The 23,833-nt window shown below is 39.4% G+C and overlaps 3 protein-coding genes across 5 annotated transcripts; 2 read left to right on the plus strand and 1 right to left on the minus strand.

The window, feature by feature from the left end:
• Positions 1 to 100: 100 nt before the first annotated feature.
• On the plus strand, positions 101 to 8,377 carry ctdspl2a (CTD (carboxy-terminal domain, RNA polymerase II, polypeptide A) small phosphatase like 2a). 3 transcript variants are annotated; one of them, XM_078257231.1, is made up of 14 exons: positions 101 to 314; positions 2,298 to 2,509; positions 2,840 to 2,975; positions 3,152 to 3,298; positions 3,425 to 3,637; positions 3,912 to 3,953; positions 4,443 to 4,536; positions 5,084 to 5,195; positions 5,292 to 5,378; positions 5,471 to 5,533; positions 5,642 to 5,721; positions 6,530 to 6,656; positions 7,223 to 7,318; positions 7,650 to 8,377. In XM_078257231.1, the coding sequence occupies exons 2-14, from the start codon at positions 2,321 to 2,323 to the stop codon at positions 7,713 to 7,715; spliced, it is 1,452 nt and encodes a 483-aa protein (XP_078113357.1). In that variant the 5' UTR covers positions 101 to 314; positions 2,298 to 2,320; the 3' UTR covers positions 7,716 to 8,377. The 3 variants fall into 3 exon arrangements, with proteins under 3 accessions (XP_078113357.1, XP_078113358.1, XP_078113356.1); XM_078257230.1 differs by having other exon boundaries at positions 102 to 314; positions 3,410 to 3,637; XM_078257232.1 differs by lacking the exon at positions 3,912 to 3,953 and having other exon boundaries at positions 3,410 to 3,637.
• A 4,894-nt stretch (positions 8,378 to 13,271) lies between these two features.
• LOC144521697 (insulin-like growth factor-binding protein 4) lies at positions 13,272 to 14,985 on the plus strand. The gene is made up of 4 exons (XM_078256249.1): positions 13,272 to 13,599; positions 14,447 to 14,534; positions 14,618 to 14,813; positions 14,926 to 14,985. The coding sequence occupies exons 1-4, from the start codon at positions 13,272 to 13,274 to the stop codon at positions 14,983 to 14,985; spliced, it is 672 nt and encodes a 223-aa protein (XP_078112375.1).
• A 1,716-nt stretch (positions 14,986 to 16,701) lies between these two features.
• On the minus strand, positions 16,702 to 23,290 carry parp16 (poly (ADP-ribose) polymerase family, member 16). Its single transcript, XM_078257233.1, has 7 exons — positions 23,052 to 23,290; positions 21,719 to 21,915; positions 20,636 to 20,773; positions 20,345 to 20,551; positions 19,424 to 19,595; positions 18,738 to 18,882; positions 16,702 to 18,248 (listed from the first exon to the last, which is right to left on the minus strand). The coding sequence occupies exons 2-7, from the start codon at positions 21,905 to 21,907 to the stop codon at positions 18,113 to 18,115; spliced, it is 987 nt and encodes a 328-aa protein (XP_078113359.1). The 5' UTR covers positions 21,908 to 21,915; positions 23,052 to 23,290; the 3' UTR covers positions 16,702 to 18,112.
• Between the last annotated feature and the right edge of the window lie 543 nt (positions 23,291 to 23,833).

Here is a 23,833-nt window from a genome sequence, read left to right on the forward strand (position 1 = left end):
AAGTGTGGTAGTGAGCCAATCCAGCTGCGCCATGAGCTGCGCACACCCACCATAGCCATTTTTTTTTTTCTGTTGACTCCGCCACGTTGGTTCCCCTACGTGTGTGTCGCATTCCCCTGCGCACGCAGCGCACCACCAACGTTATGTTTGTGATGAGGCGGGAAATGGCGTCCGCAGACATGTTTGGTCTGTGACTAGCGTAGCTACCGAGCTACAGACACAGCTGGCAACAACCACGGCCCGACCTCTACCGGTGGCCGCCACGGTCGCGGCCGAGAGCTGCGGCAAGTTTTGAAGAGCTTCCTAGATCATCAGTAAGTAACAAACAACGTCAACATGTAAACAAAAATAGTTAGCCTGACTGCTGCTAGCTAGCGGCTAACGTTGGCCAACGAAGGGGGCGTAGTCTAATGGCTGAACATAACTATGGAAGCGAACAAAATGACGCGATAGCCAGAGTGCAGCTAGCTGATGAATAGTTTTATTTTACCGATGAATTAACGGATAGTCTGAATGTTAAACGCATTTGTTTACGGCGCACGTGTAAGACGTGCTGTGGGAACTGACGTGAATAATGTCACGGCCTTGCTTTTGCTGCCATTGGCGTTTTGTTAGGCTGAAAGCTAACTGTAGCCACTTGTGTTAACTAGCCACAAACCCACCGACAGCATCTGGTTTAGTAAGTTCTGACGTCGCGGTTAACGTTAGCTACATAACGACCGTCAGCGCTGCTGTTATGCTACCAGAGCTGATTTAGCAACAAGTAGCTAATAAAGCTGCAGCATAATTGACCAAACGTGCATACATCACCCGTTTTTACTAAACACCAGCTCAATTTGAATATATTAAAGGCCTCGCATTTCCGTTTACCATTAATGTTTATCGCGTGCACGCCGCCCACTCCACTGACGGGGCTGCCTGACATTCATTTGGTATGACAACAAGTTGTGCTCTAAACTTAGTTTGTAATCTTGTTAATTCGCCGTGACAATCAATGGGGAAATATGAGTTTATCATAACTGATTTGCTGATCCTCACACTGAAGGTACAGTCATGCCATATTAGTGAAATAATGATTAAACCGTTTTATTAAATTGGTCTCATGTAGCACACTTCATTTTGATTACTAATATGTAAGGTTAATTCATGGTAGCTACCGGCACACCGTTTAACGGCAGGTGGAAGTGGTAACGTTGGCAACGCTCAGTAACAAAGTTAACGGTAAAGTAATTTCATATATTCCCTTGCCAGTGGCAGTTTTTTTTTCTCTCAACTTTCTGTCACTGTTTTGGTGTGGAGGGGGCAAGGAGAGCGTAATTTCAGCAGGAGAAAACACCTTGTATTATGGACCCACAGCCCGCTGCTCTGAAGCCTGGCATCACCACACAGAAAGCATGCTGTACCATCTTCCATGAGTTCATCTAGAACTCCCAGACAGCAAGCATGTTTAGTTGGTCTGTTTCTCTCTGCCGTTGTTGTTTTTCACACAGAACCGGTCTGGTTAAGGTTAGTCTCACATTGCCAGACATTCCTCCACAGTGCTGCGGAGAAGGGGCTAGCTAGTCCAGGATGGGAGAAAAACATGCTTAATCCCGGAAATAAAACGTCAATATAGACCGACCTTAACCTATTCTATATCAACGTTTCACTTCCGCGATTGAGCGCGTTTACCTCCCATCCGGGATTGTTGAAGTGCCGCTGAGAATTCTACCGGATGTCCCTCTTTTTAGGCCGGGGGGCATTTTGTCAGAATACAGCACTGAAAATCTGCTTAGAAATATAGGAAATATTGGATAGGATAGAACAACACAATGTAATTCTGCTAAAGAAAACACAAAATTCAGAGCTCCAGGTGAAGTCGGGAAAACTGTAAGCATATGCTGCCCCTGTCAGGTCCGGAAGAATTGCATCTCCCTGTACCTACGGTACTGTAGAAAAACGAGTACCGACTTGATACCGAAGTACCCGGTCTCGTTACATCCCTACCATCAGCCACCGGTGAGCAGCATGCATCGCCAGGGCATCGGCATATGACCATCAGCCACTTTTCGATCTCGGCGTCACTCTTAATTCATTTAGTTTACACAAATATTTTAATAGAAAATATTGGCAAATTTTCCAATAGCTTCTGTTTAATCAACACCAAGAAATATTGCTACACTGGACAAATATGACACAGGTTACTTCTTCGCTCTGAAATTTAGTGCTTCTTAGTGAAATATTTGTTTTCTCAAGAGTGAGACAACCTTTTTTATTTTTAAAGCAAGGTGTCTTAAGTTTTCTTTCCCCCTTGTCAGAATTTTCTATGTGACGTTGGAGCATGATGAGGCTGAGAGTGCGTAAAGCTCCTCAGCAGCCGAACTTAGGCCGTCGAACCCACCTGACCCAGGCTAAACGGAAACACCGGGAAGTGGAGCCATCCCCGGTGAGAGGTCGAGGCAAAATGCAGAAGAATGAAACAGGCCTGTTCTCCACTATAAAGAAATTCATCCGAGGAAATGCTGTCAAGGTGGGCTTACATCAGAATTCACAGCTGCTCTTTCATAATTTAGTTTTTGCTGCTGTAAGATACACTACTACTACTACTACTTACAAGACACTTAAATCAAATTGCATTTATTTATTTACTTTTTTGGCATGGCTAGAGACACAATAGTACCATGATTTAATTGTTGTTCTGAAAATATCCTGCCATAACTTATTTTTTTTACAATGCTACCAATTGTATTTCTCATTATAATAAATTTGAGATTTTCAGATTAAAAGACCACCAAAAAGCTGAAATGTGAATGATTTGTAACCTTGATTGGTTCTGTATTCCTGGTTTTGTTTCTGTCAGGTGGAGCAGGATATCCCTGCAAAGAGGAGTCGTATTGATTGTAATTCTGAGAGCGATCTAATTACGTCAACACCACAGACTAGAGGCCTTTCCAACAAAACAGTCTCAAGAGTTTGCCGGAAAAGTCCAAATAAAGGTATTAAAGACCCAGTAAGAAGTGTTATAAAAGAAATGTCTCATTTTGACTACAGCGTTAACAGATGACATCTAATGCCTTTTTCAAGTTTACAAAAAAAGAAACCATATACAGATTTTGTTTTTGGGTTGTTATTCAAGAGTTTATTTATTTATTATTTATTATTTTTTATATAGACACAATGACCTGCAACAGTAAACCCATGAAACCGAACGGTAAACTAGAGGTCCCTGTAGAGGCAGCAAGCAGCCCAACACGCACCACCCTGCTCGGAACCATCTTCTCTCCAGTCTTCAACTTTTTCTCACCAGCAACTAAAACTGGTAATACAAACAAGTCCTTCGATATTCATGTCTAAAAAAATATCTAATGTTTTGGATTGATAAAAAATTCCTTTTGTGATATTTGACAAAACTGTACTGTAACTTATTCAGCCACTCCTGGTTCAGACTCTCCGGGCCAAGCGATTGAGGCAGAGGAAATCATGAAGCAGTTGGACATCGAGCCGGCAGAAGAAATGCCAAGCAGCACACTCACATCTACAGAGGGCATCACTCCGTGTCACCCTACCCCAATATTACCGCATAGGCTTCAGATCACCTCTGATACAACCATAGAAGAAGGAGAAATAGTCACTGAAACTGACATGCCACCATTAACGGGTATGTCCATTCTTACATTAGAGTGTCATGATATGCTTTCAGAAAGCAAATACTAAATGCAGACAGTTCTTATTATTTATTTTAACCTGCTTTGATGGGTGGGGTTTACAATAATAGGATGTTTAAATCAAATGAATCGTCTTTTGGACACACAGATTTGTAACCATGACTCTGCTCTTTGGAAACATAATGCTAAGTTAGTTTCACTGTCTGTGTCTTTTAACAATCAAACTGCTAACATAGTTGTAACCTCTGCTTTATGATTTAACAATAGAGAGCCGAAGTGAAACTGGAACGTCCAGGTTCTGTTTCAGAAGTAAGGAAACCTCATTCAAAATCCCATTGACATTTGTAATAACTTGAAAAACTACAACATCTAGCCTTGGAACAGAGCCTTTCTCAACAGTATGTCATGTGACTTACTCCATATGTTTAGATAAGGGCGGCCATTTTTAAAAGAATGATCTAATATTCAACATGTCGGTTCTTTAGCAGCCTTTAACAAACATCATTTCTCATAAGCCCTGGTCCATTGTGGGTAAACGTATGCTTGCTTGATTAATTGTTGTTTAACTTTGGTTTCAACTTCTTATAGCAGATCCTGTAGTGGATGCTGATTTGTGTTAGAATATGGAGAGTAGAACTCAGGGTGAGGCTTCGTGACAGACCGATGACAGAGATGTTGAATGTGAGATTGATTTACAGGATCTAGTGGAACAGAGGTTACCCCGGACGATGATGTCTGCTTTTCGTTACTCAAGAACATAATATTTGAACTCCTTTTCCATCTCTCTGCCTTCATCAGCTCCTGGTTGTATGCCAGACGGTGGTTACCCACATGCATTACCTTCAGCTCCTCCAGAAACCTCATATGAAGAGGAATGGGAAGTTTTTGATCCGTAAGTTGAATTTTCAGCAGCTTAAAACAACAATAGCTATTTATTTATTTAAAATTATTTTTAAAAAAAATAAGGAGCTGTAAATTGAGATTGGTTTTTGGGTTAAAGTTTCAACTCTGCACCTTTTTACAACACAGACTGTGATCGAGGTATAGTCTCACTTCCAAGGTGACATTGCACGTTGGTGTGTGGCCGGAGCTCGCTGTAATGTGAAACGACCACTAGGTGGCAGCAAAGACAGGACTCTGATGTTACACCACTACGTGGCTTCATTGGACTAAAGCTTTTCTTTTGTAGCAGTTCAGTTAATTCACTTTAAAGTCTTATTTAAATCTTTTCAGACCCCTGTAGTATTGAAATTGGAGTCAACATTTTCTGTTCATTAAGTGGTGAAAAGACCAACTCAGTGCCCTTACTAGTTAACATTTCAGCCGGGATGACCAACACCATATTTAAAATGTTCCTTGTTTTTAAAGCGTTGCTCTTTGTTGGGACACTCCTTGTTTGTTTTTTTAAATGAGGGTCGTTTTTGTTTCTCTGCTTTAAGGTACTTCTTCATCAAGCACGTGCCTCCGCTGACAGAAGAGCAGTTAACACGCAAGCCAGCGTTACCTTTGAAAACACGCAGCACGCCAGAGTTTTCTCTCGTCTTGGATCTGGTAAGCAGTAAATCGTTTCTTGTGCTGGATCTCATATTAAAAGTAAATTGACTGTAATGGATTTTTTTCTGATTTTCTTTGTTTTTTTGTCGTCAGGACGAAACTCTGGTCCACTGTAGTTTGAATGAGCTAGAAGACGCAGCCCTGACATTCCCTGTGCTTTTTCAAGATGTAATATACCAGGTACTAACTGTTAAATGTCATTCTCTAATCGAAAGGTCTCCATTGTCTTGCTGCTGTGATTACATTTCTTCTGTTCTGGTTTTAATCTGAAGGTGTACGTTCGGCTGAGGCCCTTTTTCCGCGAGTTTCTTGAGCGCATGTCTCAAATGTATGAGGTGAGATGCAACTCTAATTCCCATGAGACTCTAGACAGTATCTGTGTAATCTGACCTGCTCTAAATTGACGTATTACTCATTTATTGCTGCTGTCATTACAATTTCAGATTATTCTCTTCACGGCTTCAAAGAAAGTGTACGCAGACAAGTTGCTCAACATCCTGGATCCGAAAAAACAGTTGGTCAGGTCAGTGACAACCCAAGACTCTGAAACAGCTTTTATAATAAATTATATAGATTTTACAGGATGTACAGCTACAATAAAGCTAGAGAAATTTGTTTGCAATCCATGATTCAACCTAAAGAGTTGACATATGTTTGTCTGCCTGACAAAGAAGGCTTGATCTCTTCGCTGCTTTCTTTTCCAACCTTTTAAACATTCTCACAAATAATTGAGAATAAATAAATACATTTGCTGCTTAACACCAAAATGACTTCCTCGTTGGTGTGTTTTGTAATGTATGTTTCTGTAGTTCTGTTGCTGTTTTTCAAGTTAATCATGTTTGCTTGTCGTAGCAAGCTAGCAACAGTTGAACAAGCATCGATATATGTATTGATGTGTTTGTTAATCATCCACACGCACCCATACTCAGTGATCTGGTCCTCCACACCTCTGACTTGTCAGTTATACTCAGCAATAAATACAGTATGTTCACAAGTCTGGGAGGATGCAGCAGTAACTTCCTCTCCCTTTTGTCAAATGAGAGGAAAGAACCTGTTTTGCTAATAGAAAGCAGACAATCACTGTTCACATAACTGGTTGCTCTAAAGTTTGTATCAATAGGTAAAGAAGTCTTATGTAAAATGTAACCGTGCTGTCAAATAAATGAGGATAATCACCACACGTTTTAGTCAATATGACCTTTTTAAATACTCCACTCGGGAGATTATCAGTTTGTTTGTCATTGTTTGATCTCAAGAACTTTTTGAAAAGACGTTTCTGCATGTTTTAACTAAGGAATATTCTCTCTCTGTTTTTAAAAAAAATTTTTTAGACATAGGCTATTTCGTGAGCACTGTGTGTGTGTTCAAGGAAATTATATTAAAGACCTAAACATTCTCGGACGGGATCTTTCCAAGACTATAATAATCGACAACTCTCCTCAAGCCTTTGCCTATCAGGTAAAACTTTTTTTTTTTTAAGGAACACGCCGACTTATTGGGACTTGAGCTTATTCAGTGTTATTCACTGCTACTTGGGTGGAGTGATTTGCACACAGCACCTGAAGCCCTGTGGTGAGGAGCAGAGAGTAACAACTGTGCTTTTCAGGTGTTGCGCTAATCACTCCGCCCAAGTAGCAGTGCTTTGCCTTCTGAGAACATAGTTCCCAGTGTGTATACGATTCGAAGATGGCTGTGTCTCATGTGACCTTGTTATTTGTACACGCTGTGACTATACAAATCACAACATGCAAATAGGAAAATGTTGGCGTTATTTTGTCACTTATTGGGAACAGTAGGCTAGATGGAGCCTGTTACCTCCAGGATCTGTGCTAAGCTAGGCTAGCAGTGGGGGCACCAGACAGAGTTACAACACGCACAGAGATGAGAAGGATATGTATGGACTTATCTAACTACGGTGAATAAGCTAAAGTCCCAATAAGTCGGCGTGTTCCTTTTAATTAAAAAGCTACGTCTATCAATATTTCTGTGTCACTGATACTAAAGCACAGATGTGTCTTTTGCAGCTTTCCAATGGAATCCCTATTGAGAGCTGGTTTGTGGATAGAAATGACAATGAGCTTCTAAAGCTTGTTCCTTTCCTCGAGAAGCTTGTGGAGTTGGTAAGTATGAAGACCTCTGTCTAGTTAGACTGACAGAAACTCTAATGTGACAAAATGTGGGCTTGGAGTAGAACCATTAATAAATAGTTTGTGATAGGCCAGATAGAAACTGATAGTAAAGTATCAACACCACCAAAACCCACAACAAAACGTGTACACCGTCAGCACCATGTTGTGGTGACACAGTTCCATTTGGAATCTGCTGCATGTGACCGATTTTAGCAAATTCGCAGTTGAAAAAAGCTGCCCGTAAAAACTTAGTGTTAGTCATCAACACTGAACTGAAGTCTGTTTTCTTCTAGTTTTGATCTGTTCTCTCGCTCTATCACAGAATGAAGATGTCAGACCGCACATTCGAGAACAGTTTCGTTTGCACAACCTCCTTCCTCCAGACTGATGACCTCGTGTTCCTCTCTTAGTTCAAGATAGTAACAACATTGAAAAAAAAAAAACTTCCAGAAGAATATATTCAACAGATTTCTCTTTTGCAAACATTGCCATTATAAAAAAAAAGAAGAAAAAAAATGTAATCATGAAAGAAAAATTTTAAGTTTGTTTGAGTCAAAAAGCCGTGGATGTTTTTATACACACACACACAAACCAGATTCAGAACAAACAGACCCGCACACTGCGGCAGACTTTTTGCTCGCTTGTTTTAAGTGCGACTTGGAAGGCGGCTTCCTGGAAGGTATTTTGTCTTTTAAGAACAATTTTGGATTGACAAAACTGAATGTCATGCAGTGTTGGATTATATGGACCCTGGTGACTTCAGCCTGTCCTTGAACGGCCAGTCAAACCTGTATAATAGTCACTCTATTTACTTGTAAATATATGTACATAGATTTTTTTCTTCAAGGTTTTTAAGGCATTTTATTTTCACTTCAGATTTTAGTATGTATTCTTTGATTCGGTTGCTTTTATAAACCAACAACACGTTAGTGTGTTTTGTTTGAAGTTGTTAAACTGCTTTTCTGTTAATGCCTGCATTATTTCTGTGATGCTTTACTCCATTACATGCAGTTGTCTGTAATAAGGTGCAGTTTAAAAAAAAAAAGAAAAGTATCTTTTGGAGAAAAATGTTTCTGAAACAATATTTTAAATCTGTGTAATGTAAGCTAGACTTGGGTCAACTGAATACAAAGCCACAATGGCTGAATTTTAATTTTGGAGATTTGTATTTGACAGTCCATTCCTGATTATTGTCCTCTACAATAAGAGAGAGAGAGAGGGTTCAGGCATCTTGCACTTTGGCATCCAGCCCTTTGTAAGTTGATGTAAAATCTTGTCACTTTTCTATACAGGTGTGTATCGCCTCTAATTTGTTATGTGGGGGGAATGAAATTAAAGCACCAGCAAATTGCCAACATGTTTGCTTTGAAATCTTGTTTTCCAAGACGTCTCGTATGTGGGATCTTTATGATGTAGGAGTCACAAGTTTTGTTGGCTATTGAACGATCACTCCTGTTGTATTCAGTGTTACTCAATGGTTTCCTTGAAAATAAATACATTTTTATATGACTCAGAGCCTCCTAATTAAAATACACAACATTGGGTATATTTATGAATTATTATTTATTTTTTTTAAATGAAAATACCTGTTATTTTTGGCCACTGGTAGTTGGTAAATTATTCCAGCTGAACAATACAGTGATTACAGCATGCAAGATAATTGAGCTTGACATGTCAGACAATCTAAACTCAAAGGCCACTTGTTTGTTTTGGCGCTTTTGACCGTATCGCACTGTCCTAATCAGCACATTGACTTTGCTCAGTTGTCATGGAGCTGTAGCTGTTACTTTCTGATCTGGTTGATGGCTCCACAACAAACAACAAAAGTCTTGAGTTGTAATTGGTTTATCGACATACAAGAGGAAGATTTATGTCGCAGTGTAACAAATAATTTAATAAAATTATGAGACTTAAATTTCTGATTTACTATTCTGCATTTCAGTATGCATTTTTTATTATCTCTGAAAGAATATCTTAGAAGGTAAAGCTAACTTTAAGTTCGAAGGTATCCACTTCAACAGTCTCTTTTGTTAGACCTGAACAACTAAAGCTGGGAGTCTTGAGAAAAACCTGAAAAACGTAAAGATTGAAGGGTTGAAGATACAACATGTAGGGAGAACCGGGACGAATGAAACAGTTTTTTAATCAAACGTCATTTACAAAGACATCGTAAAATACTGAAAGCTAATATTTTATCACTGGCAACCTACATCTGTCCTCTGTCAAATACAGTTCTGAACAGCATGTTGTTCAGCTCTGAACGAAACCGTTCGGGAGTTATTTAAGCAGAAGTCGGACGTGCGTTTTGTTTCATTCGTCCCTCCTGGCCTGGACTAATGAAACAGGCATGGGGGACGAAAGAAACGTTTAAGCTATGTACACTTCCCACAACTTCAATATTTGGCAACATATCATGAATGGTACTTCAGATAGGTGTTATTGCAGATAGATTGCTGCAGGGCTATACTTGGTGAATGTACAACTTGATCATTGCCGTCATCGTGAAGCGCGTATCTCGCGGTTATGGAAATACCATGCATTATGCCATTTATATAGCTAGAATAATACATGTTTCCAATTATATAATGTTTCTATAGTACAAAATGTTATTTCACTCTGTTCTTATGTGGGTAAGGCCACCGCACATCCCGTCAGTCTCCATAGGTGAACATGGCAAAACTCGACCCCCCTACCTGATAGCCCCAATATATTTACATATTTCTAAAACCACTTTTCCATGTCTCACCTGCATAAAATATAGTATAAACACAGATATGTATGCAATTACTTAGAATACATGGGATTTACTGCCTGGTCGGGACTATGAAACAGCTGTTTCATTCGTCCCGGACATTTAGCACCTATAGGCTGTTTTGCATCCATTGCAAACAAACATGCAATGTGAAAGTCTGGGATTGGAGAGAGCACTAAATGGTCTACTGAGTAAACATGGCGTCGAACCTTTAGATGAAAAACACTTTGAAAAAACAAACCGCTAAGTTTACTTTAGACTATCAAAAATCGTTTATCGCCTGTAACTCCGTGATAAAAGGACGTAACAGGAAGGTATTTGGCTGAGCAAAGGAGGTTAATATGTTCTATGTTTTGTCCAAATGATGTCTGTATATATCACACGTGTCAAACTCATGGCCTGCGGGCCAAACCTGGCCCCTCGCAAATTTTGACCCGGCCCACAAATAGATTTAAAGGCCGTTTTATAGTCGGTGTACCGCCGCAGACCCCTCTGCGTCTACGCCGGACCCTACACCGTAGCCTGATGTGCACCTCTCGAAAAAATTTAACTACACTCGGCCTTGGCTTGGTAGCATTGCATTTCCCCCAACTCATTTCCTGGTTCTCCTTCTCCATAAACAACATGAAATCAAGGAGAGGGTTAACTTTTCCTATACACATATGCTACACATTTCCCACAGTGGTCAGAAAGCACAGGGGAGACAGTTGTTTCTCTCACTCTAGAGTCACAACTTGCTCCAAAGACAATTGCAGTCACTCTCTCACTTTCTCCCTAGCTCAATTACCCACTCCCCCCACACACATAGGGCTGGCTTGAGGCACACACCAATGCACAAGTAAACAAAGAGTTTCGCGATTGACCCTCCGGAAACCACACAACCCTTAGCGTTCTGGCGGTGAAATGCACCGCGATGCAAAGAAAAACGTTCAACCCCGACGCAGAACTCCGAAAGGGTCACGACGCCGTAGGAGCGACGGCGTATCTACGGCGTGGAGTTTGCGCAAAACCGTAAAACGGCCTTTAGATTCACAATAAATTATGGCCCGCCTTGTTGTGCGCCAAACCAAAAGGATGGGCAACAGTTTTTCAGACAGTAATTACGCGAAACTCAAAGCAGAATTTGGCAGATTTGCCGACTTTGAGACTCATAAATTCCCACAGACCCAGAGAGTTTGAATATTCAAACCTGTGAAACAGGTGTGAGTCGGGTAGCCTTTTAAAAATGTAATCATCATGATTGTTTGCTTGACTAAACTCTATGATGGCTAGGGAACATTTTTCCAGACTTTTTTTTATGTGCTTTATGTGGACCAAACTTTAAGTGAGAAAGCTATTTCAGACATGCAACAATACAGTCAAAGATATTTGACTCTTTTGACGATATAAAAGCATGTCAATAAACTCTACACGTCTGGCCCTTGATGTGATTCTCATTTTCCAGTGTGGCCCTTAGTAAGATAGAGTTTGGCATCCCTGGTCTATATGGTCGTTGCACTCGGAGCAAACTGGAATGTTTCAATCGTCCCGGTTTGCCCTATGATTGTATGAGTTCCAAGTACGAAGAACTGAAATCCAGTAGATCTGCCTGAAAGCTTCCTTTGTCAGTGTAATTACGTCTGCAGTGAAAAGGGTCTATTGGGACAAACTACTGAACCCCAAAATGGTTTCCCTTTGCATTGTTAAACTGTTTTTAAAAAAAAAATCAAATTGCTTTTGAACAAACTACTAATATTTCTTTCTGCTGCACATTAGAGTCCACAATCTTTTAACTCTACAGCAGAAGAGTGACTTTGCACAGCTTCATTCATAAGTTTAACTGGAATGGCTGTAGTGATATGTTAGTGGATAGACAGATCTAATATACAGCCATCACACAGAACCTTAAAAACTGAATACTTTAGAGCCACTCAAATCATTAAGTATGTTTTTAAAAAAACTTTTTTTAATATGGCAACCTATGGTGTTTTGGGGTAAACACACTGCCTTTTTATTTCATTTCGTTTTGAAAGCTAATGCCATTTTAAGCACTGAGATGGTTTCATCATTACCACAAAGTAATTATTTAAAAATGGAATCTGTTAAACAATTTTAGAATGTGTAATAAAAAATAAAGCTTTCTGAAACGTTCTTTACTCATGTGACCTCCAAAAACAGTTGGATGTTTTGCAAACATTAATAAAGATTTTAAGCAGGATAGAAAAAGTATCCTAAAGGAAGTCACAGTGTAAACAAAGGCATGTGTGGCTCTACTGCCTGTTTCAAGTGTAACACTTCTCATCTCAGATTTTAAAGAGTAAAATCTATAATTTCAAGATTGACGACATACATTACACAGATATTAGTGACTGTAATGAACCAGATACACTTCTAATTATCTGAGTGTAGTGTTGCCAAATAAGTGCTGTTACTTTGTTATAAGGCTGTTTAATTAAAAAAAAAAAACAGAAATGCTGCATAATGCTTTGCCTCATTCTTAAAGTGCAAAGCAAGTCATTTTTATATTTAGTTGCTGTTGAAATCACAACAATTAAGAAATGTACCCTTTTATGTTGAATAAGCTGGTAATTATGTGATCACCTTGCAATCCCATTGTGCCTGCCTGAAATACATAAGTGTGATTTATGAGTTAACTTATTGTTCTCTTCAGCTGCTTTCCACTCTGTAAAAAGAAAGCCAGATAAAAATAATAGGGCATTTATATTGAAACCTCCATTGTAACTTTGTATCTTTTATTATGTACACAACCTGTCTGACTTTTGATTTAGAGATACGAAACTTACGAGATGTTCTGATCAGATAACCTGCTTTTGTTCTTTCAAGAAATAGGTCATTACCTGATTGTAGGTGTGCACTGAATTGCCCCTTCCAGAGGTCATTAGACTCCAAATACAAAGGGGGCCAGTCTTCATCAGACTTATCTAGCAGGTGTTCAAAAGGAAGAATTATTTCAAAACAAAATCACACTGTTGATAGTGTGAAGATAAGACATGGGGATAATTTACTGTGTATAGAGTTAATCCACCCAGTGAACCCCCCCCCCCGTCCTTGTCTATTGGCTGCTGGGGGGGGGTGGAGGTTGTGGCTCATAAACTATGAAGCCTTGCTGGTGTGTTATCCCAGGGGCCGACATGTATATAAAAAGTGCTGCCAGGTGTTCTCACCTCAAGTAGAACATTTGGTCGTTCAAGGATGTGGATGCTCTTCTTTTTGAGTGCCTTGTTGAGAGTGTTGGGGTCACAGGAAATGCCTTCTGGAGCATCTCAGCAGCTTCAGGCCCTTCATTGCCCGCCCTGCGAGCAGATACACTGTTCCTCCCGGCGGGCGCTGAAGCTCCAGTGTAAAGGTGGTGTCACGACAGGTGTGTGTGGCTGCTGCCCCGTCTGTGCCAGAGCAGAGGGAGAGACCTGTGGAGGAACATGGGACTATCTGGGCAAGTGTGATAAGGGACTGGTGTGTGTTTACCAGGACTCAGCAGCTGACAAACCAGACCCAGAGCGCAAAGGAATCTGTAAAGCAGGTGAGATGATTATGGTTTATAACCTCAATTAATAACAAGCAGGTCATGCGATGACCTTTTAATCATTCATTAATATAATATGCCACAGTGAGCCAAATTTATTGATACATTAATCCCCCATTTCATTTCATTTATATGAAAAAGAAATGAAATTAATGTTGTAATATAAATACTCCATTACAAGCAAACAAGTCCTGTAGTCAAAATGTTAATTAAGTAAAAGTACAGAAGTATTATTAGTGAAATGCACTTACAGTATAAAATATAAAGTACTAATCATGCAGTAGAATTGTTATTTTTAATAATAATGTATAATTATTACAGATTCACTCAAATATAAGCTGCATTTTAATGTTGTAACTGTTGGAGGGGGAGCTAGTTTTGATTATTTCACATACTGTATTACTGTATTATATATACTGTTTAACCTATAGCAATGCATTATTCTATCACACTTTCTTTTTTTTTTAACCAATAACTACAACCATGAAATAAATAAAAGTAAAAAGAACAAGATTTTCCTATGAAATTCAGTATCATTTAGTATCATTGTAGTGGGAACGGTGCCAATGTGGTAAATCTTGTTTATGAGCTGTGAAGACTGATAGTGTGGTCAAAGCTTCCTTTGATTCAAAGGTTTCTGCTAACAGTTAAGCCATAATTACACCGCTTATCTCCTCATGGTGAATAGAGTTGTCACCGTTATCGATATTGTATCAGATGTAGTACGAAATTAGAGATGTTAATGTTTTGTTACTGCACGGGAAAAGATGTAAATATTAAATTTGATGCATTTAATATGCCTTGTGAATTGTTTCTTATTCGGTGTTTAAAATGTTTTGTGCAGTGATTGAATTGTTGGATCCAGAGAGCTGTCACCCAGAGTGCACCAGGGAATACTGTCAGGCCAACCCCTCGGAAATCTGCGCTGCCAGGTGACTAAAAAAAGGAGAATTTTTTCCTTTAATATCTTCTTGTGCTGCATTTCTAACAGAAATCTGAATGTCCTGCTCTGTAGGTTTGTCTCTCTGGAGCGGATAGCATGCCATGGCTCCTGCCAACACACCTCCTGTTCAAGCTGTCTGCTGCTGAAACCCCCATCATGCCCTCAGACCTGCACCCCGTCTGATTCCTCCTGTCTACACCACTTTGGGAAGTGTGTGCACAATCACCTGACAGCCACTCATAATACTGTATGCCACAACAACCTACAGGTAGGTGGGAGAAAAGCTATGTTAATAACTTGTATTTCTTCATTATACGGTACTCCCTTAAAGCACTTCAAGAGTTAATCTAACACTCTGTGTTTCTTTTTTAACTCTGTAGAGTCATCCTGAGGGGCATTTTCTGTGTTTGGTCCCAGCCTGTCTAAACGGAACGAAGTAACTACCTTTTGTAAAGAGAGGAAATCTTCACTAGTTCATGTAGCAAAGTGCAAAAAGGCAGCTATCTATAAACTTTGTGTATAACTTGAAAACAATCTTATTTTGTATGCAATGTAAACATGAATATAAACATGTAAAACATAATTTATTATTAAAGCATGAGGAATAAAAATGACATGGCATTCTGTACTTTCTTTGGTTTTATTCATCTAGTGGGAACATTGGCGATGTTTTACCCTTGATGACTGGATTGACAGTTTACAGTATATCACTTGTTATTAGGGAGCTTGTGTGGTACATTTTAGCATTTGTTTTTACATAGTTTATCGTATGTTTTGTGTATCTTATGTTTAAGCCTGTGTGTGCTCTATGTTTTTACTGTCCTGCAAGACACATTTCCCCTGCTTTGAAAAGTTCTCTATTGAAAATGATCAAACTCCATGCATTTGGTCTCAATTAATCCCACAGTGCAACAGTGTAAGATACAGTTTTGAAGTGTGGCTCTAGAGATGGCCCTATCTGTTTGTCACTTTTGTACACACTGAAATATCTCAACAACTTGGATGGATTGCCATAAAACTCAATTGAGACTTTCATGCCACCCCTTAGAATAAGTCCTCTGACTTTTCAAGTAGCACCACCATCAGGTCACAACATTGTGTCCAATACTTTGGTTCATGACCAAATTCCTGTAAAACTAACGATATTCCTATCTTACTAACTACTAATTAGCTAATGTTAGCATGCTAACATGCTAAACTAAGTTGATGAATAAGGTAACCATTATACCCGCTTAACATCATCACAGCCATTTTGAGTATGTTAGCATGGTCATATTAGCATTTAGCTCAAAGCATCGTCTCAAGCTTAGTCTTCTACAAGTAACTCCCTTTATAGTGAATGTTGAACCATGAATGAGTGAACCAGTTTGGACACCTGCATTGGAATAAGTAGAAACAATGCTAACGGGGCAGAGAAATGAAGTGGAATCATTCAGATACAGCAATGTGGTAAATGTAACCATCATATCAGTCTAGCACTGATCGGATTGTTCTCATTTTGGAGAAGCGTCTTGAGTCCCCTTTGCCATCGCTGCCCCCCTGACAGTTGATGGTTATTGAATAACAGACGGTTTATGAGGCAGCAATAATGAAGCTTGTACGGAAAGGGAATAAAGTGTGGACTAACAATGGGCAGTTTGTTCTGTGTCCTTCAAATGTGAGTTGTTTCTGAAGAGGAGAAGCAGTTTATCTGAAAGATTTCACAATAAGGAATCTGTTTTTATACCAAAACAAAGGCCTGCCTTTTCTTTCATCTTCTTTTAACTTGTCAGTCAGTTGCATCACTAAATCACTGTGATATCTAAATAATACTGTATCTGGTGTTTAATCAGACAGAAAAGAGGAGTGTGCAGCTCCTTGTCCTGTGTCTGTAATATTAGACAAGTAATTATGCTTAAATGAATGAAATAATTGTTAAATACAAGGTACTCTAATCGTTTACAAATCTGCTTATAATAGACCTACCAGAAAAAAATAATAATATAATATTTAACTCTAAAACATCACAAACTTTCCTGTTGCCGGGACAGGATCTGTCACCAAAGCAGGCCGCCTCTGTTATCAATCCCAATAGATGTCACTTTTTTTTTTTACAACGGATAACAAAGGGCCGTCAGCGTGCCAGCGGTAATAAATATGCTCCTGTCAGAAGAAACCCATGTTAAAGTTTTAATAGAACACAAAACAATAGAAAAGTACAACAGACTATTATGAAGGAGTGACCTTCAAGTAGATTTTGATGTACGGGAAGCAGCTGCAGAGCTTTCTCTGAGACATGATTAATCTCTCAGAATATTGTGCAATATTCCTTTTAAGTCAACCGCTACCACTTTGAAGATTTTTTAAATCAACTTTGTAAGAAACTAACCTCACTCAAACAACTTAAAAAGTATTGTTTTATTGATGTCAAAAATTGTAACAAATTCATTCAATCAGAATGTGTTGCCTTTAAGCGAATATACAGTTTATTAAAAGCATATCTAAAATGATTATAAAATGTATTTAGAACCTCATATTTTCCTTTATTAAACCTTACCATTATATTTAATACCTTAAAGTTACACTTAAATAATGGGTTATAAAAAGGTCTCTACACATAACTGAGTCACACAAAAACATAACATTACAAAGTAAGAATTTAAACTGGGACAAATTGTCATTAGAACCTGATCAACAGATCAGGAGTCACTGGCACTAATGAGTCAATGCGATCAGTTAATGTAGTAATACGTCTCCGAACTTAAGACCTAACAAACTAAAAAAAGACAACTTATGCTGCGTTCTATTTACCTCGGAACTCGGATTCAACTTGGAGGTGAAAGTCGGAAACACGCCCCCTGACCTCGGATTTACGAGCTCGGAACTCGGACAACCTCGCAGTAGCCCGAGTTCAAAATCCAACATGACTGCCCCCTGTATCAACAGTTGTGAAAGCTGCAGTAACAAAAAGTTATAAGCACTTCTGTCTTATTTGTGTCACTAAATCAGTCGTTCACACAGGCATGTTCAACTTCTATCTGTGGACATGTTGTTACGCTGTTTGCATGCACAAAAAAACAGTGTAATGCGTTGTTATCAACTGGTATTGCTAACAATAGCTAACCAGGCTAGAGCTAATGAAAACAATGAAAATCCGACTTGGAACGCATTCAACACGGGTATGACGTCATTCCTAGCTCCGGCTTCCGAGTTCCAAGGTAAATAGAACGCGGCATTAATGCTTGACCCTTCGCTGTGCACTTACTCCAACAACATGATGTTTTTTTCTTTTAACCCTTTGGTTAGTAGGACTGTGTTCTCTCAGGACTAAATCCACATGTAAATATTATCGGGGAAAAAACAGTGTTTAATAAACCAAACAAATCACAGATGAAAAATTGCATAACAATTTCAAAATGCAGCATTGTCTTATTACCCATTTCATTTGTACAAATAAAGAACAACTGTAGAGAGAAAACAGTATAAAAAGGTGCATAAAACTTTATCTTTGCTCAAGCCTCCAGTCAGTCTGTGATCAGGAAGGCATGGGGGATAACAAACATCCAGGCCGTCTGTTCTGTTGTCTTGTCACCTGAACAGTCTGTTCCAAAAGGATATGAAGGTGTTAGAGTTAAAGGCACCGATGAATATGAGCAGCAGAAGGTAGAGACTCATCATGATGGCAAAATGGTGCCTGAGGAGCCAGGACGTGCTGCGGGAACGTCTGAAGAAGAAAAACACAAAAATGACCTTTTGTTTACCAGCACCAACAGAAACTGGTATGTACTTATTTTTTTTATTTAGTTTCCAGAAACACAAGAGGCCTATATTGTACTATGGTTGTAGTTCATATACACACACACACACACACACATACATATATATACATATATATATATATATATATATATATATATATATCTCTCATAACATATGTTGTTTTTAAATTTACTTATTTCTGTTAGCTTCTGAGACGCTATTTCTGTTTTATATTCCCATTTCCTTTTATTTGTAGAGAGGCAGCAAAAAATATTGCAAACATTTTTATTTCTGCCAAAGATTTAAATAACCAGGTCGCTGGGCGCCTTTCAAGTCTTTGAAAGAGACCATCCCCCACTGCTGAGGCTAACAATGGCCTTGCCGAAACAACATGTGTAATGTGGCTTAAATACTTTATCAGCATTTACATCCTTTACCCACAGGTGACTCTTACCTGGACAGGTGCCTCCTCTGAGAGTAAACAAGCAGGTACTTGACTCGCAAAAGCTGATTGTTGGTGACTACAAAGTACTTCTCCGGTACGTCCCCTCCTTCGCTGTTCTTTGCTCTTGAGCGCTGCCGGTCAATGGTTTCAGAATCTGAAATGGGAAACGAGTTTTAACATAAAGTGCGGATCGGGCCGCATTTTTCTGTCTGAGCCCGGCCCGCGTCCGACAGAGCAGTAACCGAGCCCGACAGGAATTAAGATATTTATGTCCGAGCCCGACACAGTTAAAATCAAATTTTTTTCCCTCATACTAATGACACATGTACGTTTGTTTGTGGAAAGCCCGCTTTTATTAAGCAACTGTAGGAAGGCATTTCGGAAATGTCAACAGATGAGCGCATCAGTGCACATGGGGCAACAAGCGCACGTTAACACAGGCGCGCACCTACATAATAAGCTTTTTTAAATTTAAAATATTCAATGCCTTATCGCGCTGATGTGACTGAGCCCGACCCGAACCCGAACATCATTTTTTAATATCAGTCCGAACCCAGCCCGGCCCACCAGGTACCGCCGGGTCCCGACAGGCTCGGTTCGGGTATCCATCCTCTATTTTAACATGAAGCGATTTAAAAATCAGCGTTGCAGGATTTTAAATGTGTTTTATTCTGCGAGTCACACGGTTTACATACCTTTTTTCTTCACCTGGCACTTCACATCTGGGTGATCAATGACTTCGCACAAGGCAACACAGCTGAGCAGTGGACCCAGGAGACTTTCTCGCCAGCCACTGCTGTGGGGACTGTAGAGGACAGCCATGCTGAGGTCACTGGTGAGGTAGGTCCCCTCTCCAAACACTGAGTTCTGCACAAAACATGCAGAAAAGAAACCAGATTGACTGAGCTTTTGTGTTAGCAAACAACAGATATCTCAACATCTCCGGGAAGTCTTAAGGCCGATTTATGCTTTTGCATTAAATTGACATCGTGGTATGTACGTAGGTATGTAGAGATACCGACCCTACCACGGACCCTATGTCGTAGCCTGACGTGCATCTCTTAAAAAAATGTAACTACACGTCGTGGCATGGGACGTTGCTCGGCCCTGACTTGGTAGCGTTGCATTTCCCCCTACTCATTTCCTGGTTCTTCTTCTCCATAAACAACATCAAATCGAGTAGAGGGATAACTTTTCCTGCAACAGATTTCCGACTGTGGTCAGAAAGCACTGAGGACACATTTTGTTTCTCTCACTATGCCTCTAGTTAGGACTCGCTCCGAAGCTAATCATCGTCACCCTTTCACTCGCTCTACCACACACTCCCCGTGCACACACACGCTGGCCCTGCTATTCTCTTAAAGAGCTCGACGCACACACCAACGCACAAGTATAAACTTCAGGCCACTTACGTAGGCTACCATGAAAGCTCTGCATGGAGCCTTCACAGAACCATAAATCAACCTTTATGTATTATATTGCACAATAACAGGTCTACAAGGAATATATTATATTATATATATATATACACACACACACACACACACACACACACACAATAATAAAACCGCCATTTTGTGCTACAGAAGAGATGGAGCAGTGATGACTGCACTAACCTTGTTGAGGTGACAGTGCAGCCCATTGTGAATGATTGAGTGGAAGTTTTCCAGGCGGCTCCCGTGGAATGCATAGAAGACGTCTCTACCTTCCCTCATCTTCTCAAACCTGGCATTCATCTGATCACAGTACTCCAGGGCAAACAGGAAGTCTGGCACAGGTGCAGAAATCCCTTCATTTTCCGTCAGGTTACAAAGTTTGGCATACTGGAAGAGAACGAAGAAAGTTGCTGTAAACAAAAAAAGCAAGTAGTAAAATACATTTCTGTATTTATACTTGTAGTGATGTACCTCATCTTTCTGTAATGTCTTCACGGCAAAGCTCTTTGAAGAGAGAATCCAGTGTGTGAGAGCCAGATGATGATCTCCCTCTCTGGGTCGTAGTCTCACCAGCTCTCTCACACCAGGCAAAGAGTGCACATCTGCCAACTTGAGAAGAAAACTAACTTTTGTTGCTCATATTGCCACAACAGGAGTAGCCACACCTGTCCATAATAGGTCTCATCTTCCCTTTCACTGTAGGGGGAGCTGTATTGTCTTTGAATGTGTCTCTCTGACTGTCATCTCTGAATTAATGTCATCACAAATGTCTGTATTGCATTTGTCCCTGTAAGTGTTACTATATTATGACCATGCCCACAGAAACCAAGATACAAATCTGTAATTTACAGCATATGTACACTGCCAACCTAAACGTTCTGAACACCTTTAGTATTGGCATTTTTTGATGAAAATGTTGAAGACATGCTCATTGCAAATAGCCTAAAATCATAAAAAATACTGTAAAGTGGATCAGAAGGTTCAACCTTTCCTTTCTCAGAGTAATATAAACTTACTTGTGATAAGTCTGACACTTTAGTCACTTAAGGTGGCCCACCAACGACATAAATATATGTTTTTAAGCACCGTCAAAGATCTTTGGTCCCAATTTGTGCTTTACTAAAGTGTGGGTTGAGTTTTGTTTTATTGTAAATAAACACAGTTTTGTTTATTGTTCCTATGTTTCTCGCCAATTATATATTTCTTATATCTTTTAAACATTTGCAAAGCCAAATGTTTGTTTTTTATCTGCATCATCTTGCAGTTTTGTTCTCACCTTTTGTTTACTGACAAACTGCTGCCTCTAACAGCACATGTACGTGTATAATGCCACCACCATTACTCATGGTGTGCATGGGCATTCGTTCTTAACAAAAGTAAAAAGTTACGTTTTTCTCAATTACTTGCTGCCTTTATTGCTTACTTATTATATCTAATATTAAGGTACTTCAAATGATGTCTGTGCTTGATATTTGCTACAATATAGGGTGTTTAAAAAGTGTCTGACTGTCAACTGTGTGTATATATACATATACATATATATATATATCTTACCAGCTCCTCAAAGTCCTTATTGTCACCACTTATGTATCTAGAGGGAAAGGGTCTGAGCAAAGAGTCCCTCTTGTAGTTCTGTGCAGCGGCAACAAACAGGCTGCAGCGGAGATCTGCTGCTACTGGGTCTCTGTGCAGACAGGAGCACACCAGCTCTCTGACCGCCTCAGGTGGGAGCGGTGGCTGCATTCCCAGCACTGCAAACAGAGGTGATAAGATAGCACACAAGGGAGCAAAGTCAAAAATGAAGTTATGTGTTAAAAGCACAGCAAGTACCTCATGACAACGTATGGGAGTGCTAACAGAAATTAAACACGGTTATGTTGTGCCAAAATGTGTACTCCCATCCAAATCAGTTTGTTCCTGATTGAGTGTCTCCATCACAATTCCCAGACACCAAATGACTTACATGATTAATGAATTAAAATGACTTGTGCTAATTCTGCTCTAACAGCATCATAGTTTAAAATGTAAGAAGGGGGACCCATATTTTGGCTGTATGAACCGTCACGTTATCTTTATATACTTTCACTTATGAACTGTTTACACCTCTGTACATACAGTATATGTACTTCTCATTATGCATATATACATAACATTCCTTTTTACATTTGGTTTTATTAATTTGCAATACTGTCTACATAAAATTATATAACTATATTACTTCATTTATTATTTATTTATATTTTAGCCCTATTTTTTTATTTGTTCAGATTTTGCTTTTACTTGTGTGTTGTTGTCTTTTGTATTTAATGAGCCTTGTTGGAGGTGCCTGAGGCCTGAGATTTCCATTGCCAACGACTACTTGTTATTGTTTATGACCAGACCGGTATACGTGCAGTTTAGTGTCACAAATTCCCCATACAATGTCCTTAATTAATTATGAACCTGATAAACCACCTGTGCTACCCTAACCTCAACCTGTCTAAAATAAGACACTCATAATTTGGGACACTCAGTTTTTGGAAAATAATTTGTGACATTAAACTGCACGTAAGCCCTGAAGCTGTTCGTAAGAGGTCAGGTAACTTGCTAAGATTAGCTCATCTACTAATTGAACAATCCAACACTTGCCAGTCAAGTTAAGCACTATGTTACTGCTGTGTTAGGTAGCTAGCTAAGCAAGTAATGTTGTCCCTTTACTAGCATAGGAAAGTAGGAAGCCACGTTAGCTTACGTTAGCTAAGCTACAACAAGTGCAGAGCTGATCATATATCCGTCACCGGGTAACGTTACTGATTATGTAAAACACACACGTTAGGAATACATCCCTGTGGCACACAGACCTATTTTACATGACAGACACTAGTTGTATATCATTATTTGCACTTACCTTCAGTCGTGCTCAACTCATAGCACTGCAGGAAGAGCTAATGCTAGCTGAACGAACTGCTGCGTTCATGCCAGTGCTGTAGAAATAGCGTAAAATTATGCGATTTTCGCGCATGGACGAAACGTGGCAGATAGCGAATGGGAAGGCGTAGAGGGCCGTGTCGTTAAATTAATATAGCGGAAAAGCACACAGCTAACTTAGGTAAAATAGTCAATACATGTCTTGTTTGCGTTTTTCATCTTCGTTCTATTATGTGCCAGAAGCACCAATAACGTAACATTTCCGAAGAAACTTGAATGCAGCATTCCACATAGGCTACTGGATGTCCACAGAGCTTTTTAAGTTTCACAGCAGAAAAACAAAAAATATATTTTTTATTTTTTATTTTTTCCCTGCCCCAACAGCTTCTCAGAGCCATAGGCAGACTTTGTCAGATACAGGGGCATCAAAAGCAGAAACCCCAAACAAAAAGGGTTTGGTAGATTGTAAAAGAAGCAAAGCAAGCAAGCAAAGTTTATTTATGTATCACCGTTTTCAGACACCAGACACAAAGTGCTTCATAGACAAATAAATAAAATCTAATACTGTCAAATAAAAATAAAAAAGATAAAACTATGAGACACCATAAAAGGAGAACAGCCTAAACCTAAAAGCCTGTCTAAGTTGGCTTCTTAGCTGCTTTTTAAAAGATTCCACAGAGAGAAAGCAGGCACAAACATGCATAAACTTAAATCTTGTGTTCTTATGTCTTTGAAGAAAAATAGTATCATTAGACACATACT

This window comes from Sander vitreus, chromosome 8, assembly GCF_031162955.1.
Source record: "Sander vitreus isolate 19-12246 chromosome 8, sanVit1, whole genome shotgun sequence".
Classification (NCBI taxonomy): domain Eukaryota; kingdom Metazoa; phylum Chordata; class Actinopteri; order Perciformes; family Percidae; genus Sander; species Sander vitreus.

What these genes read in the sequence shown, in the direction of transcription:
- ctdspl2a (XM_078257230.1), top strand. Translation starts at nt 2,321, where the DNA reads ATGATGAGGCTGAGAGTGCGTAAAGCTCCTCAGCAGCCGAACTTAGGC. An exon ending in TGACATGCCACCATTAACGG is followed by an intron (nt 3,638 to 3,911) that starts GTATGTCCATTC and finishes ATTTAACAATAG; the next exon opens with AGAGCCGAAGTGAAACTGGA. An exon ending in TCGAGAAGCTTGTGGAGTTG is followed by an intron (nt 7,319 to 7,649) that starts GTAAGTATGAAG and finishes GCTCTATCACAG; the next exon opens with AATGAAGATGTCAGACCGCA.
- LOC144521697 (XM_078256249.1), top strand. Translation starts at nt 13,272, where the DNA reads ATGTGGATGCTCTTCTTTTTGAGTGCCTTGTTGAGAGTGTTGGGGTCA. An exon ending in CAAAGGAATCTGTAAAGCAG is followed by an intron (nt 13,600 to 14,446) that starts GTGAGATGATTA and finishes TGTTTTGTGCAG; the next exon opens with TGATTGAATTGTTGGATCCA. An exon ending in TCGGAAATCTGCGCTGCCAG is followed by an intron (nt 14,535 to 14,617) that starts GTGACTAAAAAA and finishes CCTGCTCTGTAG; the next exon opens with GTTTGTCTCTCTGGAGCGGA.
- parp16 (XM_078257233.1), bottom strand. Translation starts at nt 21,907, where the DNA reads ATGCAGCCACCGCTCCCACCTGAGGCGGTCAGAGAGCTGGTGTGCTCC. An exon ending in ATAAGGACTTTGAGGAGCTG is followed by an intron (nt 20,774 to 21,718) that starts GTAAGATATATA and finishes TTTCTTCTCAAG; the next exon opens with TTGGCAGATGTGCACTCTTT. An exon ending in GTGCCAGGTGAAGAAAAAAG is followed by an intron (nt 18,883 to 19,423) that starts GTATGTAAACCG and finishes TTCCCATTTCAG; the next exon opens with ATTCTGAAACCATTGACCGG.